The sequence below is a fragment of the Sinocyclocheilus rhinocerous genome, unplaced genomic scaffold (assembly GCF_001515625.1).
Source record: "Sinocyclocheilus rhinocerous isolate Xijiao unplaced genomic scaffold, SAMN03320098_v1.1 scaffold561, whole genome shotgun sequence".
Lineage (NCBI taxonomy): Eukaryota > Metazoa > Chordata > Actinopteri > Cypriniformes > Cyprinidae > Sinocyclocheilus > Sinocyclocheilus rhinocerous.
Genome location: NW_015641041.1, coordinates 231073 through 244701, shown reverse-complemented (window position 1 = coordinate 244701; position 13629 = coordinate 231073). Strand labels below are relative to the sequence as shown.

The window sequence follows — 13629 nt, the reverse complement described above, 5'->3', positions numbered from 1 at the left end:
GACTATTTAACGCAAACTACGCAAATCTATAACTGTGATCAATGCAGGAACTGAAAGAACTACGTTACAGCATTTAAAGGGAACGTCCTAATCATCTAACCTACAGCTCAAGAGGATCTAACGTTGGTTAGCATAGTGCTAATGCTATCTAGTATTCTAACCTTTTATTCAACGTTCATATCGTGTAATTTCCCATCCTGAGCGCTGGAACATCCCTTTCAAGCATTAATACAACAATAAACGGAAAAAATGCGATGGTTAAGGGTGTCTTTCTTAATTTTACCCCCATAAAACTGCACGTAAAGCATGAAAATGAGGTGTTTTTTGCTCTCCAGGTGTCTTACCGGCGGTTGCGGTTTAGCCCATCTAGGGGTATTTTTTTATTTTAATTAATTATTTTTTGCTTTATTTTATTTATTGGAAATGTATAGGGTTTATCCTAAGGGTATAAATATATGTTTAATGTGGGCATGTCCTGTGTAATAATCTTTTAGTTGTTAGTTTGTTGGGGTGTAATATGTTATTATATATGTCAAGGTGTTAAAATTTTTGTTTGTTAGTTTGTTGGGGTGTTGTATTGATTGATTAGGATTTATTTTTAATTTATTTTATTATTTTGTTTTGATTTATTTATCCAGAGGGTATAAAATATGTCTAAAAAGGGAAATATGACCTCTGTAATAATATTTTTTGTTGTTAGTTTGTTGAGATGTTTGTATTTCTTTATTTAATTTTATATTTTTATTAACCCAGTTACTTTTGTTTTCAAAGTTATTTTTTTATATTTGCTAATGACATGAATTTATTTATAAAATGCGAGAAATTTTGCTTACATATTTCCATTTTTCTAAGAATATGTTTATCATGTATATTATTATTATTATTATATTTATTATATATTTCTAAAATGTAAATAACACGTCAAATACAGTAGTCTTGCCAACACATCCAAATGTTCATGCTATATAATTTTCGATAAGAAAAGTTTAGATAAGAAAACGTCTTTAAAAATTAAAAGTGTTTTATATAATTATTGATTTTAATAAAGCAACACATACATAAAATGAAATGGTCTGCTTCTAAACCAAATAAATTATTTTAAACAAAAATGCAGGGTGAGCCTATAATACTTGTAATATGATACTAATATATAATTTTTTACTAATTTTCTTTTCAATTATACTTACTAATATCACTTTTTTAGTTAAAATTTATATGATAAAAGACCAAAAATTACAGATCAGTTAAGACGTTGCGTCTGGGTAACGTCGTATTACGTAATTAATATTAATGAGCCAAGCCTTCGCCATAGTAGAACTCGCTCGACCAGTCAGGACAAAAATGAGGGGCGGGGCCGCGGGCAGTGGGCGGGGCTTTCCGAAGTGCATTACGCAAGAGATTCCATGCAACTCAAAGTCACCGTCTGCTGTGTTTGTAGTGTGATTGCAGCATATTTATGCGCGTTGATATTGTACAGCAGCTACTTATTGCTAAATACATTGTGTATAGGCTATATGCATATCTGAACAGGACTGATTATATTGTTTGCATGTTCTAATGTGCAACGGTGTGTCTGAAGGTTAAACTCTCAGAGTAAAAATTACAGCAAACATTCCTGGTACAATAAATTGCTGGAATGTGTGTGTGTGTGTGTGTCAGCCACTGAACTGACCTTGCTGTAAATAAACTTCAAGCAAGGGTCACCTCTTGGATTTCAATGGTCTTCTTTTATTTCACACAAGAATTGTATTGAATCAAGGATAAATAATTCATTCTGTACAACCAGTTTTCCACAATTAGCTGCCTAAATACAAAGTGCAAATTGGACTTTTGTACCATTTACTGCCTTTGACACAGCAGGACAAAGCTAAGATGTTAGTTAGTGGTTGGTATATCTACATTTTATGTAACCCACTGCGTTTAAAAAATGTTTTTAATTTTATAGAAGACATTAGAAAAATATTGCAGTTGATAAGTAATTAAACAAGAGTAGCAAAATATAAAAAAGTAACCCCTGCAAATGAATCTGTCTGTCACAAATGTATTTCTCTGAATGAAATGAAGATATAATGAGTAAATATATCCAGACCAGTTTTGTTTTTAAAACAATCACAGCACAGAAATGAATTCATAGTTTAGTCAGATGAATGCCAGTGTTTGAGCAATAACAGACGGTCTGATTACAGTCAATAACAGGCCAGTGTCGGTGGACTCAATTCTAATTATGTGTTTTAAAATCAGCTATAATGCCACATCACATTATGAAAACATCACAAACACATTTAACAAGCCACCATTATCTATTAAACAAAAAACAGACTGCCTCTCACCAGAAGTGGAGCATTACTTACTACACGAGACTTTCAAAGATCACATTTTCTTTCAAGCTCTGGATAAAAAATAAAATAAATATCAATATGTCTAGTACTAAAACCAAACATTATCTGAGCTGCTAGTTCAGTAGTTTGAACATTTCACTGCTACTAATCATTACAAACAAATGCAACTGGGTGAATCTCACAAAAACCGTCAAGAATATGTCATATTTCACCACAAAATATTTTCAGTTAAACACATTCCACCAAATTCTCATTACTGTAATTCAAAAAATAATGTTAGATTATTTAAATGTAAATTAAGTGTACACTGTGGCTGAATCGAATTGTTTTTATGCCAATTTTAAGTAATTAAAAAAAATTTGCACAGACATTTTTTTTTTTTTTTAGATCAGATTGCTATAATTTTTTGCGTAACAGTAATTTTTCCCCATTACAGTAATGCAAATGTCCTTTTTTTTTACACTAAGGTAATAACAATTAGGGTTTTTTTTGCATTACGGTAAAACAACTTTATTTGCATTATGGTAATTACAATGCATTTTTTCATTATGGTAATTAAAATTAAAAAATAAATAAATAAATAAAAAAAGTGCATTATACCAACACAATGCAAAAAGTCTTAAAACATAATATACAATTTTTTTTTTCCTCTGGATTTTATAGTGAAACATGATCCACGTATTTTTTTTTTGAGATTCACCCTATTATGCTACAACAATTTTCACACTCTGGTCTCATTAGCAACACTTCATTAAGTCAGATTCAGAAGTGCTAAAAAAAAAAAAAACTCACCATGATTATTCTGGAAAACATTTCAGATATCAAATAAACCATTTGCCCAAACATTCATCTTCAGGCTTTTCCTTCCAGCCCCAATGTGTGTGAAACCAAATAGTGCTTGTGTTGGCCATATCTTGGCACTTCACCTCTCGTTGTGATGCCACTGAGCGGCGAATGATTCACTATTAGCGAATACTACACTTCTCCACATCGCCTCGAACGCTACGAAACCGTAAAATCACAATGCAAGATCAAAACACACAATGCACACAGAGTTTAAAGACTACTTGAAACACGAGTCTATTCAGATGTGACCGCTCGGGTCAAACTGCAGAATCCCAGAATCCCTCCCTCCCCGAACCCTGCCGACGCGTCGCTCCGTAAAGCACTAGAAAATCAGTCTGACAGTAGATGCATGCTGAAGCTGGTTGACGGACCGGGCCGCTCATTTGCCGTCGTCGCCCTCGGCTGGGCTTTCCCAGCTAATGTAATTGACGATGGGCGTGATGACATTGTCCTGGACATAGAGCTGGCAGGCACTGATCTGATCAGCGGTGACGCTCTGGAAGGCGTAATACAGAGACGCAGCCAGTGTGATGAACACCAGAAGCTTCAACCAGAAAGCAAACCAGCGGCGGGGTTTGGGACGGGCGGCCGACGCTCCGCTGCGAACATCTGTGACGGAGGATTTGGTCACTGTGTAAGTGTTCTGCTGCAGGAGGGGCTCCTCGGACCAGAGGTTCATCGGCTTCACGGGACGGCCCGCAGCACCATGGATCGGCCTCCGACATGTGGCACTGTTCAGATATACAGCGTTAGTATGAAGTTTAATCAAAGAAGTGATAAGACAGGCTGGCAGAATGAAGATTTTTGAAATTATATGGTTTTATTGCACTTATCAAAACAAGAAAAGCAGTCAAATGTTTCGTATTTTTTCTCAATTGTTTTAATGACAAAAAGAATAATTGAAAATGTATAATTTAACTTACAATCTGCAAAGGAGTGGGAAAAATTATTTAAATATTCCATTTAACCTCCTGATACCCGGCAATTTTTTTTAGGATTTTTCTTTTTCTTTTTTCATGTCATTACATTGTTTAGAGCATTAAAAAAAATGTAAAAAAATAAATAAAAAATGATTATTTCATTCATAAGTTATGCTTCGTCCTTGGTAGAGGACATCTGGACTCAATTAAAAAAAAATTTAATAAAAAGACATGAATGAACATGCATAGGCAAAAACAATTGATTGATTGTTTTCAGGATTTATTTATTTTTTTTACTAAACTTTGTATAAAGATGATTCTCAACTATGTTATAAGAATGATTTGATATACCATTTTTCTTTATGCAAAATGTGTGTAAAATGGCCATAAACAGGTTTTCTCATTATATACAATGTATCTATAAACTAAATCTAATTTGCATATTAATGTGTTTTTGGGGATGTTGGGATTAATGTGTTTTCCTGAGATGCTGATTTACAAAATATAATGTCCTCATATGAGGATGCAGGATCTCAGGAGGTTAATGTCAAAGAAATTCACAAAATAACATGTTTTGATGCAGTAAAACACCCACAGATGTAGCAGAAAACTGCTATTGGTCATAGTTTTAACCCTGAAATCAGGAAATAATGTCATACATGTGATGCATAGGATGAGAATTGAACAAATAGTTGCAATCTGGCTCACATTCAGACAGGAGTCATGTCTTTGTGGCAGTTTTTCTGCTGATTAAGGGATCATACAAGACTTCACCTTACAAATGGCAGTCGAAAGCAAAAACGCTATGAAATGCATCATATTTTGTGACAAAGACTGAAATGCTTGAGCAAAACAGGCTTTATTTTTGGATTCAGCACGCCAGAAGAAACAAATATTGGATTTCATTCAGCAAATATGATGCAGGTCAAACTTGCAATAAAGAGGACAGCACATCTTCATACTCACGTTATTCCGGTTGGAGTGGCAGGTTCATTGGGGAAGATTTCCTTTAAAATATCTCCTCCATCCACAGATGAATCCTCATAGACTGTTGCCGTCTCCTCCACCTGCTGCTGAAAAGAAGAAAACTCAGCTATTACAGAGCACAGCAGATGAGATTGTGCACCATAAATCAGGGCCTGATGAGACTCTATTGTGATAATAACTGTATTTTTTCTATGCTTTTGCAGTCTTTACTTTAGCTCGCTGTCTGCTGCTGGTCCTGGTGGTGACTGGAGTCTTTCCTCGGCTCCGGATCAGCTTAGTCACAACGGGAACCGGCTCTGGTACGGGATCAACTTCTGCCAATCAAATACAGAGCAAAAAGATACTTAACATGACCATTAATATATAACTTAAAGCCATTTTTTAAAATTCTAATTAAACTTTTGGAAGACTAAACTCTTTTTAATCTTAAGCAACTTCAGTTGCCACAAATAAACGTTTACGTTTGATGAAGAAACTATGCTTGTCTGGATGACTCGGATCACATCCAGAGTCAGTCAGAGTCCTCTCCTCAAAAAGACACACCATTTGTGGAAGTCGACAGTTGACTTACTGAAAAAAACTACTAAAGTAATAACAAAGGATGAAAGCAGATATACTTGAAAGTGCGAATGCAAAAAGCTCGACTTGATATCGACTTAAAATCGATCATTGCATCAAAAAGTAGAAATAAAACAACAACACATAAAAGTCGTCTTGGTGAATTATTCCAATAACAATGACATTGCAATTTTTATCATCTGAAACATGCTATCCTATATTCCAAAGCGATCTATATAATGCATTTAAAAATTAGCATGCAAAACATGGGCAAAGTGCAAACAAACACGTGCACACATCAGTTCTAGCATTGCTAACTTGACATTGCACCAATTAATCACAAAACTAAAACGCAGTCAGCCAGACATAGAATTAGTTACACGGCTCAGTTTGAAATAGGGCTGTCAAAATGGCTGAAAAACAAAATTCAAATTTTTTACTTAAATATTAGTGCAGTGGGATGGGAAAAAACCCCACCATAAAGTCTCGAGATATGTTTTTTCAAAGTTAAACTTGCATAATTTTACATGGCTTTCTAAACATGTGGCTCTTTTGTGTTAATTTTACATGGCTTTCTAAACATGCGGCTCTTTTGTGTGAGATTCAAGTGCAACGGTGATAGATGTCCCTCTAGAAAATGCGTTTATTTTTGACAGCCCTAGTTTGAAGCAGTTGGATATTGGGATATTAGGGACACAAGTGAAGAACAACGGCTTGTTTACATTATAAATATTAGTTTAGTAAGCAAATGTAAGGCTGTGACAAAAATATGTAAACATTTGGATTCGTGTCGAATGATAGGTAAGTGAACCTAATGCCAGTTTCACTTTCACTTTAAACCAATTTGGCTTGACATTTAAAATAGCCTTAATGATATTTATAATGAATGCCATATAATGTGTATAAATGTTTCATTTACGGATTTTTACATTATTTCTATGCAATAATAAAAAAACTTGACTCAATGTTGATCAGTTGTGCTTCACCACCTTCTTTGTCGCTGTACTGATCTTCTTCGGCTGAGTGTGTGTTGCCGTTCTGGTTTCCGTCTGCTTTGATGGTGACGGCCTCAGGGATAGTGGTCTCAGGTTCAGGCAGGCTGGTCTCCACCGGCGGCTGCTCCAGGAGCTGCTGGAGCTTCTTCTCGTACAGCTTACGTGTAGAGGCTGTGATGCATACAGAACCAATACAACGCAAACCTTCACAAATCTACAGATGCAGGACATTCCTATTGGGCGATCAATACTCACAAACACAACAAGACTGCCGAAAACGGTTGTACTCACCAACAATTGGTCCTGAATGGACTCCATACTTCAGAAGCTGAAGCTTCAACTCTTCATCAGTCAAACCAGAGACGTCATTCTCTTCTGCCCGAACTCTGTCCGTCTTTCTTGTGGCTTTCTGAAGATCAAGGGAGGATCAAAAGGAAAACGTGTGTACATTTTTTTCTCTCTCCATTTCGACCTACTAAATACATCACAGAAGAGCTTCTGTGTATAGAATGTAAAAGTGTTTACATGTAAAATAACTTTTCAAATCACTCAAGTCAGAATAAATATTAATTATTAGCAATTATATATATATTTATATACACACACACACATACATCTACATATATATATACTGAGTACAGTAAGAAAGTAAAAAACAAAAAAAACAAAAACAAAAAAAATCACTGGTCGATCTGTTTATGATCATAACTTTTTCAGGATAATAATGATAATTATTATTATATTTTAATGTAATAATTCTGATTATTATTGTTTTTATGCTTAAACCCTTTTTCGTCTTTGACCCTTATATATTTAATTATTATTAATAAAATATGTAAAATCCATACTGTTTGAATGGTCCGTCTCAAAAAAGTAGAAATGATCATGATAATTATTATCATCAGAAATTCTCATCATGATAATAATTCTAATTATTATCATATTTCCTGTAATAATTATTAGCGTATATTTAATTAACATTAAAATATTATTATTATTAATATTCTTAATATTAAAAATGTTATGGGGTTTTAAATCTGAATATGACTTTTCGTTACGAAACAGGGCATAACTTTCATACACGTCATCTGTAGAGGACAACACGACAAACATCATGTTAATCAGGCATTTTGGGGAAACGCAACAAGTCAACAGGGAAAGAAATTATAGATAAACATTCCTATGAAATATGATATATTCTTATGAAAAGACAAGTGTAATACTCCCATTATTACACTTCTTTTTTCATTATGGTTTGCCCCAAGAACACATTAATATGCAAATTAGATGCAATGTATAGATACATTGTATAGAATGGGAATACCAATTTATAATAATTATAATTAATAATAAATAATTTATGGACATTTTACACACATATTGCAAAAAGTAAAATAGTATCAAAGCATTTGGTTATCATTTTCATAACATAGTTGAGAATCATCTTTGTACAAAGTTTGGTTAAAAATAGCCTGAAACCTAAAAACTGATTGGTGAATGAAAAAATAAATAAATAAAACATTGTTTTTGCCTATACATGCCTTATCGTGTCAATACTAATTAGTCGTTATTTTACATTTTTTAAATGTGCCACTATCCTAGGTTTTGCCCATTCGTCAGTAAGAACTTTTCTTACTCATTTAAAACACAATCAAATTTAATATGCTCCCTTATTCTTTTATATATCTTAATATGTACAATAAGCATGTTGTTTGAATTTTTACGTAACTATAAGTGTTACACTGAATGACAATGTAACATTATTTCAACCAAATTTTGACATTTTATTCTTCAAAAACTTTTACTTGCATTTAATGTGCTTTCTATGGACATAAAATCACTTTTGAAGCGGACATCTTAACGTCTTTGACCCCTATTTATCTGAATAACTTAGTCCAGGCGTCCTCTACAAAGGTCATAAAATATGAATAAAATATATTTTATTAAAAAAAAAAATTTTTTTTCTCCATTTGTTTCTTATGCTCCGACCAATGCAATGACATAAAAAAAAATCACAAAACTTTTTGTTATGCTTCTCAGGGTTAGGCACAATCAGTGTTAATGAATGCATGTGATTTTCAGGAGCCTCGTCTCGCTCACCTTCCCCGAGCGGCTGCTGTTGGTCACCGGCGGCGCTGTCATCGCCTCCTCGTCGCTGGAGAAAGTGTCCGGAGCGGGAGCAGAGATGTTCTTCTTGTTGAGCGCCGTCAGGTTCTTCAGATAAAGCTGCACATACACGTCTTTCTTGCTGTCGGCGCTGGGCAGAGGGACGTTATTAGCCAGTAACTCGCTCTTCAGCTTCTCTTTAGTGAGCAGCGCCGGATCCTCGTGGAATTGCGCCATTCTTGGGTTTGTATTTACAGAATGAGATATAAAACACGGGTTATTACTTACAAAACGCAAAAGCAGTTATTTTATTTTCATATAAAAGCCAAGCGGTGTGTTTTTGTTGGGACCTGAACGAGAATAAATCAAAATAAAAGCGCGGGACTCTGTTGACAACCGTCAGACCGGCTCGCGCCTTCCGTTTGAATGTCCTCGTAGGATTTTACGACAAATACAGCTATCTGTTACACCCCAAAAAATGTTTTTTGGAAGATTGATGCATCGAAGCTTGTGGTTCAATAAAAGCAGCGTTGCTAAAATGCGTAATTAAACGGTTTTGCGAAGGCGGATAAAAGTAGAAATAGCTCGACGGCTAGGTACGCGCCTGGGAAATGGCACGGTAGATCAAAGCTCAACGCTTATTGGTTGAACGGGTTAAGTAAGGGGTTCGCCTATTGGTCGACGCCGAAGAGTGACCCAAAACAAAGAGGCCGACAGCTGCAACACACACTTGAATTTACAGCAGGATTCTTTACAAGAACCTCTGCGTTATTGTGAAGCATGTGGAAAAATAAATAAAGAAGGAAAACATTATTATGAGTGCAGTTAAACAGAAAAAGGTAGGGATTGTATTTCATAATAAAAGACTACAATGCAAAGTGGGGGAGGGGTATAAGTACCATGGTACATGAATATGGTCATTATGTAGCATTATGGTTTAAAAAAAATCATTGGTCGACAGTGCCGACTTTTGTAATCATGGAGGAACCTCAACCCTGGAAAGCCTATAGGCCTATAAATCACATTTGATACATGTATTTCTAAGGCCTCTAAATTATTAATATGATCAAAACTTTGCTGAAATGTTTTGCTTCTACTTGCCTTCGGAATGATAGATTATACTTTTTTAGGAAGTTAAAGATCTTACTATAACTAAAAACACACACCTACAAGTTGTAGCCTACATGTCTTTTTGTTGTGAATCCGATTTTCATAAAGTAAAAGTAAGAATAACTTTTATATTGTTAGTAATATTTCAAGATGAACACTTACTGGACTGAAGATTATTTTTTTTTTTTTTAGAAAAGTCATAAGAATCAAATCATTGAGAATCAAATGTGACCATCAGACTGGGAAATGTTTATTTGTTCATCTCTCATTCATAAATGTATTGCATTGCATTATGTTTTGTCCCCAACAATAAAAACTACAGAGCGTTGATAGTAGAACTAGGCATTTAAATATCTTACCAAGACATATTATTAGAAGATATAGAGTGACAACTGATATTTATATTCATTTATGTAAGTATGCTGTATTTATAAAGACAAGATATCAGAATTTCATCGTACTAAAAAAAAAGATTTTCATTGTACTTTTTGGCCATATAAATATCATCAACTACACCAGATTGCATATTATTTGCTTAGTTTGTGCCTCTGAACAACACAGGTGTTTTTTCCTCCTCGAGTATGAGCTCCATATTCTCACTATGTTTATATACACTATATGGCCCATAAAGACTGATGAATGAAATAGGATTCAAAACATAAAACACATATGCAAACTTTTTTAGAGTTTCTTTTATATTTTGCCTAAATGTTCAATTAACTATTCCATGTAAAAAAAAAAATCAGACTATTATTTCATATGTCAGATGGGGCAGTTGTGGTCTAATGGTTAGAGAATCGGACTTGTAACCCAAAGGTCACGGGTTCGTGTCTCAGTACCGGCAGGGATTTTAGATGTGGGAGTGAATGACCAATGCTCTCTACCACCCTCAATACCACGACTGAGGTGAGACCCTTGAGCAAAACAACAAACCCCCAACTGCTCAAACTGTGTGTGTGTGTGTTCATTATTCACTGCTCTGTGTGTGTGCACTTGGATGGGTTAAATGCAAAGCACAAATTATGAGTATGGGACACCATACCTGGCTACACGCCACTTTTCAATGCACAGGGTTACATATAAGTGTTTTAAAGGTACATGTCTGTTTGAATATCAATCTATTTATAATTCCAATAATACGTGTTCCCTCAAAATATTGAAATGTTAGACAAAAATGCACATGGTAAGACTAAATCATCGATTGTGGAAGAGTAACTCAATATTAAGCAAGTACAGCATAGCATCCTAAAGATGGCAGCATAAGCCTTATTAGACCAGCGGGCTCTACTCTAGGACAGATGCATAAGGTCAAATGGACTGTATTTAGCAGCAAATCCGGTACAAATCTGTTCTTGTGGTATGACACACATGGGGAAGTACAAAGTATACAGCACAGTAAAGCAAACACAGATGACATGCACATGTGAGGCCACTAATAATATCAGTGAGAATGTACATTTTGATTTTTAGATTAGATGTGCTTAAGATAAGTCAACATGAAATCAATAGCTGAGTGATGGTTTGAAGTTAAAAATGTCTTGATGGATTTGTTTCTTACAAACACGCAGGTTTTGACTTCTCAAGTCATTAACTGATGGACTGGAGTGGTGTGGATTACTTGTGGATTATTGTGATGTTTTTATCAGCTGTTTGGACTCTCATTCTGACGGCACCCATTCACATCCATTGGTGAGCAAGTGACGCAATGCTACATTTCTCCAAATCTGATGAAGAAACAAGCTCATGGATGGTCTGAAGCTGAGTAAATATTCAGCAAATTTTCATTTTGGGGGGAACTATTTCTTTATAATGCAGCCCCTTCAGGAGTTTCCAATCGATCTTTTTTTATTCTTTGTCCAAATATCTCTTGGACTGATCTGGGCTGCGTTCCACTCATCTCAGATTCACAGCCTCCACACGCGTAGTGAACCTGAGCTCGTGTGCGGGTGTGGAAGTAGGTGTTGGTTTTGACCACTGTCTGGTCTTCCAGGATTCCAGCTCAGTGTGGTTTAGGGCACCCTGGATCTCCGTCGCGAGAGCTGGTGATTCGCCCCGCGCTTATGTTTCTGGGATATAGCTTAATTATGGCAACGGTGCCCAAAACCACACAGATTTTAACGCTTAATCTTCAGTTAAAGCTTTCCAAGAGAGGTCTGCCAGTGAAAGAGGGAAACTTTGAAAATGTTGAGCTCTTAAGAAACACCCTTTCTGTCTTTATTGTATTTCATTTATACAGAAAACAGTCCTCCGGCCAAGCACCACATAAAAGTGTCTTTTAAAGCATAACAGTGGTGCCCTCAGGAAAGGGATCTGAGAGAAACTAGGCAATTATCAACATCGGGTGTATAAAAGTGGTTTTGAAAAAGGAATGCCGTGTAAACTGTAGCAGGGTGATGACATGTTCAAACGTATAAACTGTCCAAGTGTGTACGTTTTCCAAATCCAACAATCTTCGAATTATGTTTACTGTACATTTTTGTTTAATGATGGAATATGAGAATGCTTATGCATTGTGAATGTTTAAGTAACAAGTAAGGCAGTCATATTTTAAGATTCGTGCATGTCTGTTTAATGTCAACATGTTATAAGGTTACAGTGATCAAAATATGATTATATTGGAATGCAATTGTCTTATGAACTTTGCATTGGCAGGGGTTCAAGCATGCTGACAACAAGAAATGAATGCTGTAAAATGCAAAAAAAAAAGTTGCAGCATCTACACTACAAACTAAACATCCCTTGTCCAAGTACACACTGAGAGACTGTACGCTGCAGTACTTTTCAACATGCAGTTTAACCCGTCCATCACACAACCACTGTCAGAAATGTAAAACATGAAATTTTCATATGGTTTGTGGTTAGAACCATATTTTAACATTAAAAACACCTTCTCTATTAATTATTTGAGAGGTACTTTCAAAATGTTTGAGATCTAGAAAACGTTCTAATCTTTTCTTTAAGGTGAAGTGTGTGATTTTTCTATGTTAATATGCAGAGACAACTATAAGTAAGCCATTTGAAGGTTGATTTAGCCAAAAAAAAGTGTAAACACTGTGGCTCTGTGGTGCTTTCAAAACATTGCTCTGTTTGCTTGAGCATCTCGACCAGCTCAACACAGCAACACTGACTCAACCAATGCTGAGGTGGGACTATCAGTTTGTTCATTTGCAAAACATGAGCCGTGCGTGACAATTATATACAGACAGTTGCGGTACAATCAGCAATGCTGTGAATATATGAAACACTGTTGCACATCTAACACATATGAAATAACCCTGCATACATAGCATGCATGAAATTACCAAGTAGCAGATCTATACAGGTGGAGCTGGGGAAGGTGAAGGGTTTCTGAAGCACGCTGCAACTGCTACAGCAAGCACTAGCAAAGTATATAGCTCAATGGCTACCGATGCGAAAAGAAACCAATCAGCTGCACCAATGATGTTTTTGTATCAGATTGAGTTAGAACCTATCAGCCTGCGCCATCTAGAGTTTCATGACAGAATTTCGTATTTAAAGACACGTAGATGTTACTCTTGACCAGCGTACAACAAGCAGTGTCTCAAAGGTTTGTATTCATGGCTAATTAGAATCAGGCCCTTGGTGTGGTGCTAGATTGAGAGGCAGCTTTTCACAAGCACTGAATGGATTTGTCCTGGCTTGGAAAAACCTAGTACAATTTATTTCCCCTGTTGACAGTCCAAACTGCGCTTATAGGACACACACCTCGATGTCAACTCTCACTACAAGTGAGACTCCTTTTCCCGA

The 13629-nt window shown here is 35.6% G+C and overlaps 1 protein-coding gene across 3 annotated transcripts; it reads right to left on the bottom strand.

Moving 5' to 3' along the window:
* Nucleotides 1-2967: 2967 nt before the first annotated feature.
* On the bottom strand, nucleotides 2968-9363 carry tmpob (thymopoietin b). 3 transcript variants are annotated; one of them, XM_016570721.1, is made up of 7 exons: nucleotides 9102-9363; nucleotides 8746-8989; nucleotides 6937-7054; nucleotides 6640-6816; nucleotides 5303-5406; nucleotides 5072-5178; nucleotides 2968-3916 (listed from the first exon to the last, which is right to left on the bottom strand). In XM_016570721.1, exons 2-7 carry the CDS (start codon nucleotides 8986-8988, stop codon nucleotides 3565-3567), a joined length of 1101 nt encoding a protein of 366 aa, XP_016426207.1. In that variant the 5' UTR covers nucleotide 8989; nucleotides 9102-9363; the 3' UTR covers nucleotides 2968-3564. The 3 variants fall into 3 exon arrangements, with proteins under 3 accessions (XP_016426207.1, XP_016426206.1, XP_016426208.1); XM_016570720.1 differs by having other exon boundaries at nucleotides 8746-9363; XM_016570722.1 differs by having other exon boundaries at nucleotides 5072-5175; nucleotides 8746-9363.
* Nucleotides 9364-13629: the final 4266 nt, after the last annotated feature.

Excerpts from the sequence above, each read along its gene's own strand:
- tmpob (XM_016570720.1), bottom strand. The coding sequence starts at position 8,988 with ATGGCGCAATTCCACGAGGATCCGGCGCTGCTCACTAAAGAGAAGCTG. Across the intron at positions 6,817-6,936 it reads CCATTCAGGACCAATTGTTG|CCTCTACACGTAAGCTGTAC; the intron begins GTGAGTACAACC and ends TATGCATCACAG. Across the intron at positions 5,179-5,302 it reads GCAGCAGACAGCGAGCTAAA|CAGCAGGTGGAGGAGACGGC; the intron begins GTAAAGACTGCA and ends TCTTCTTTTCAG.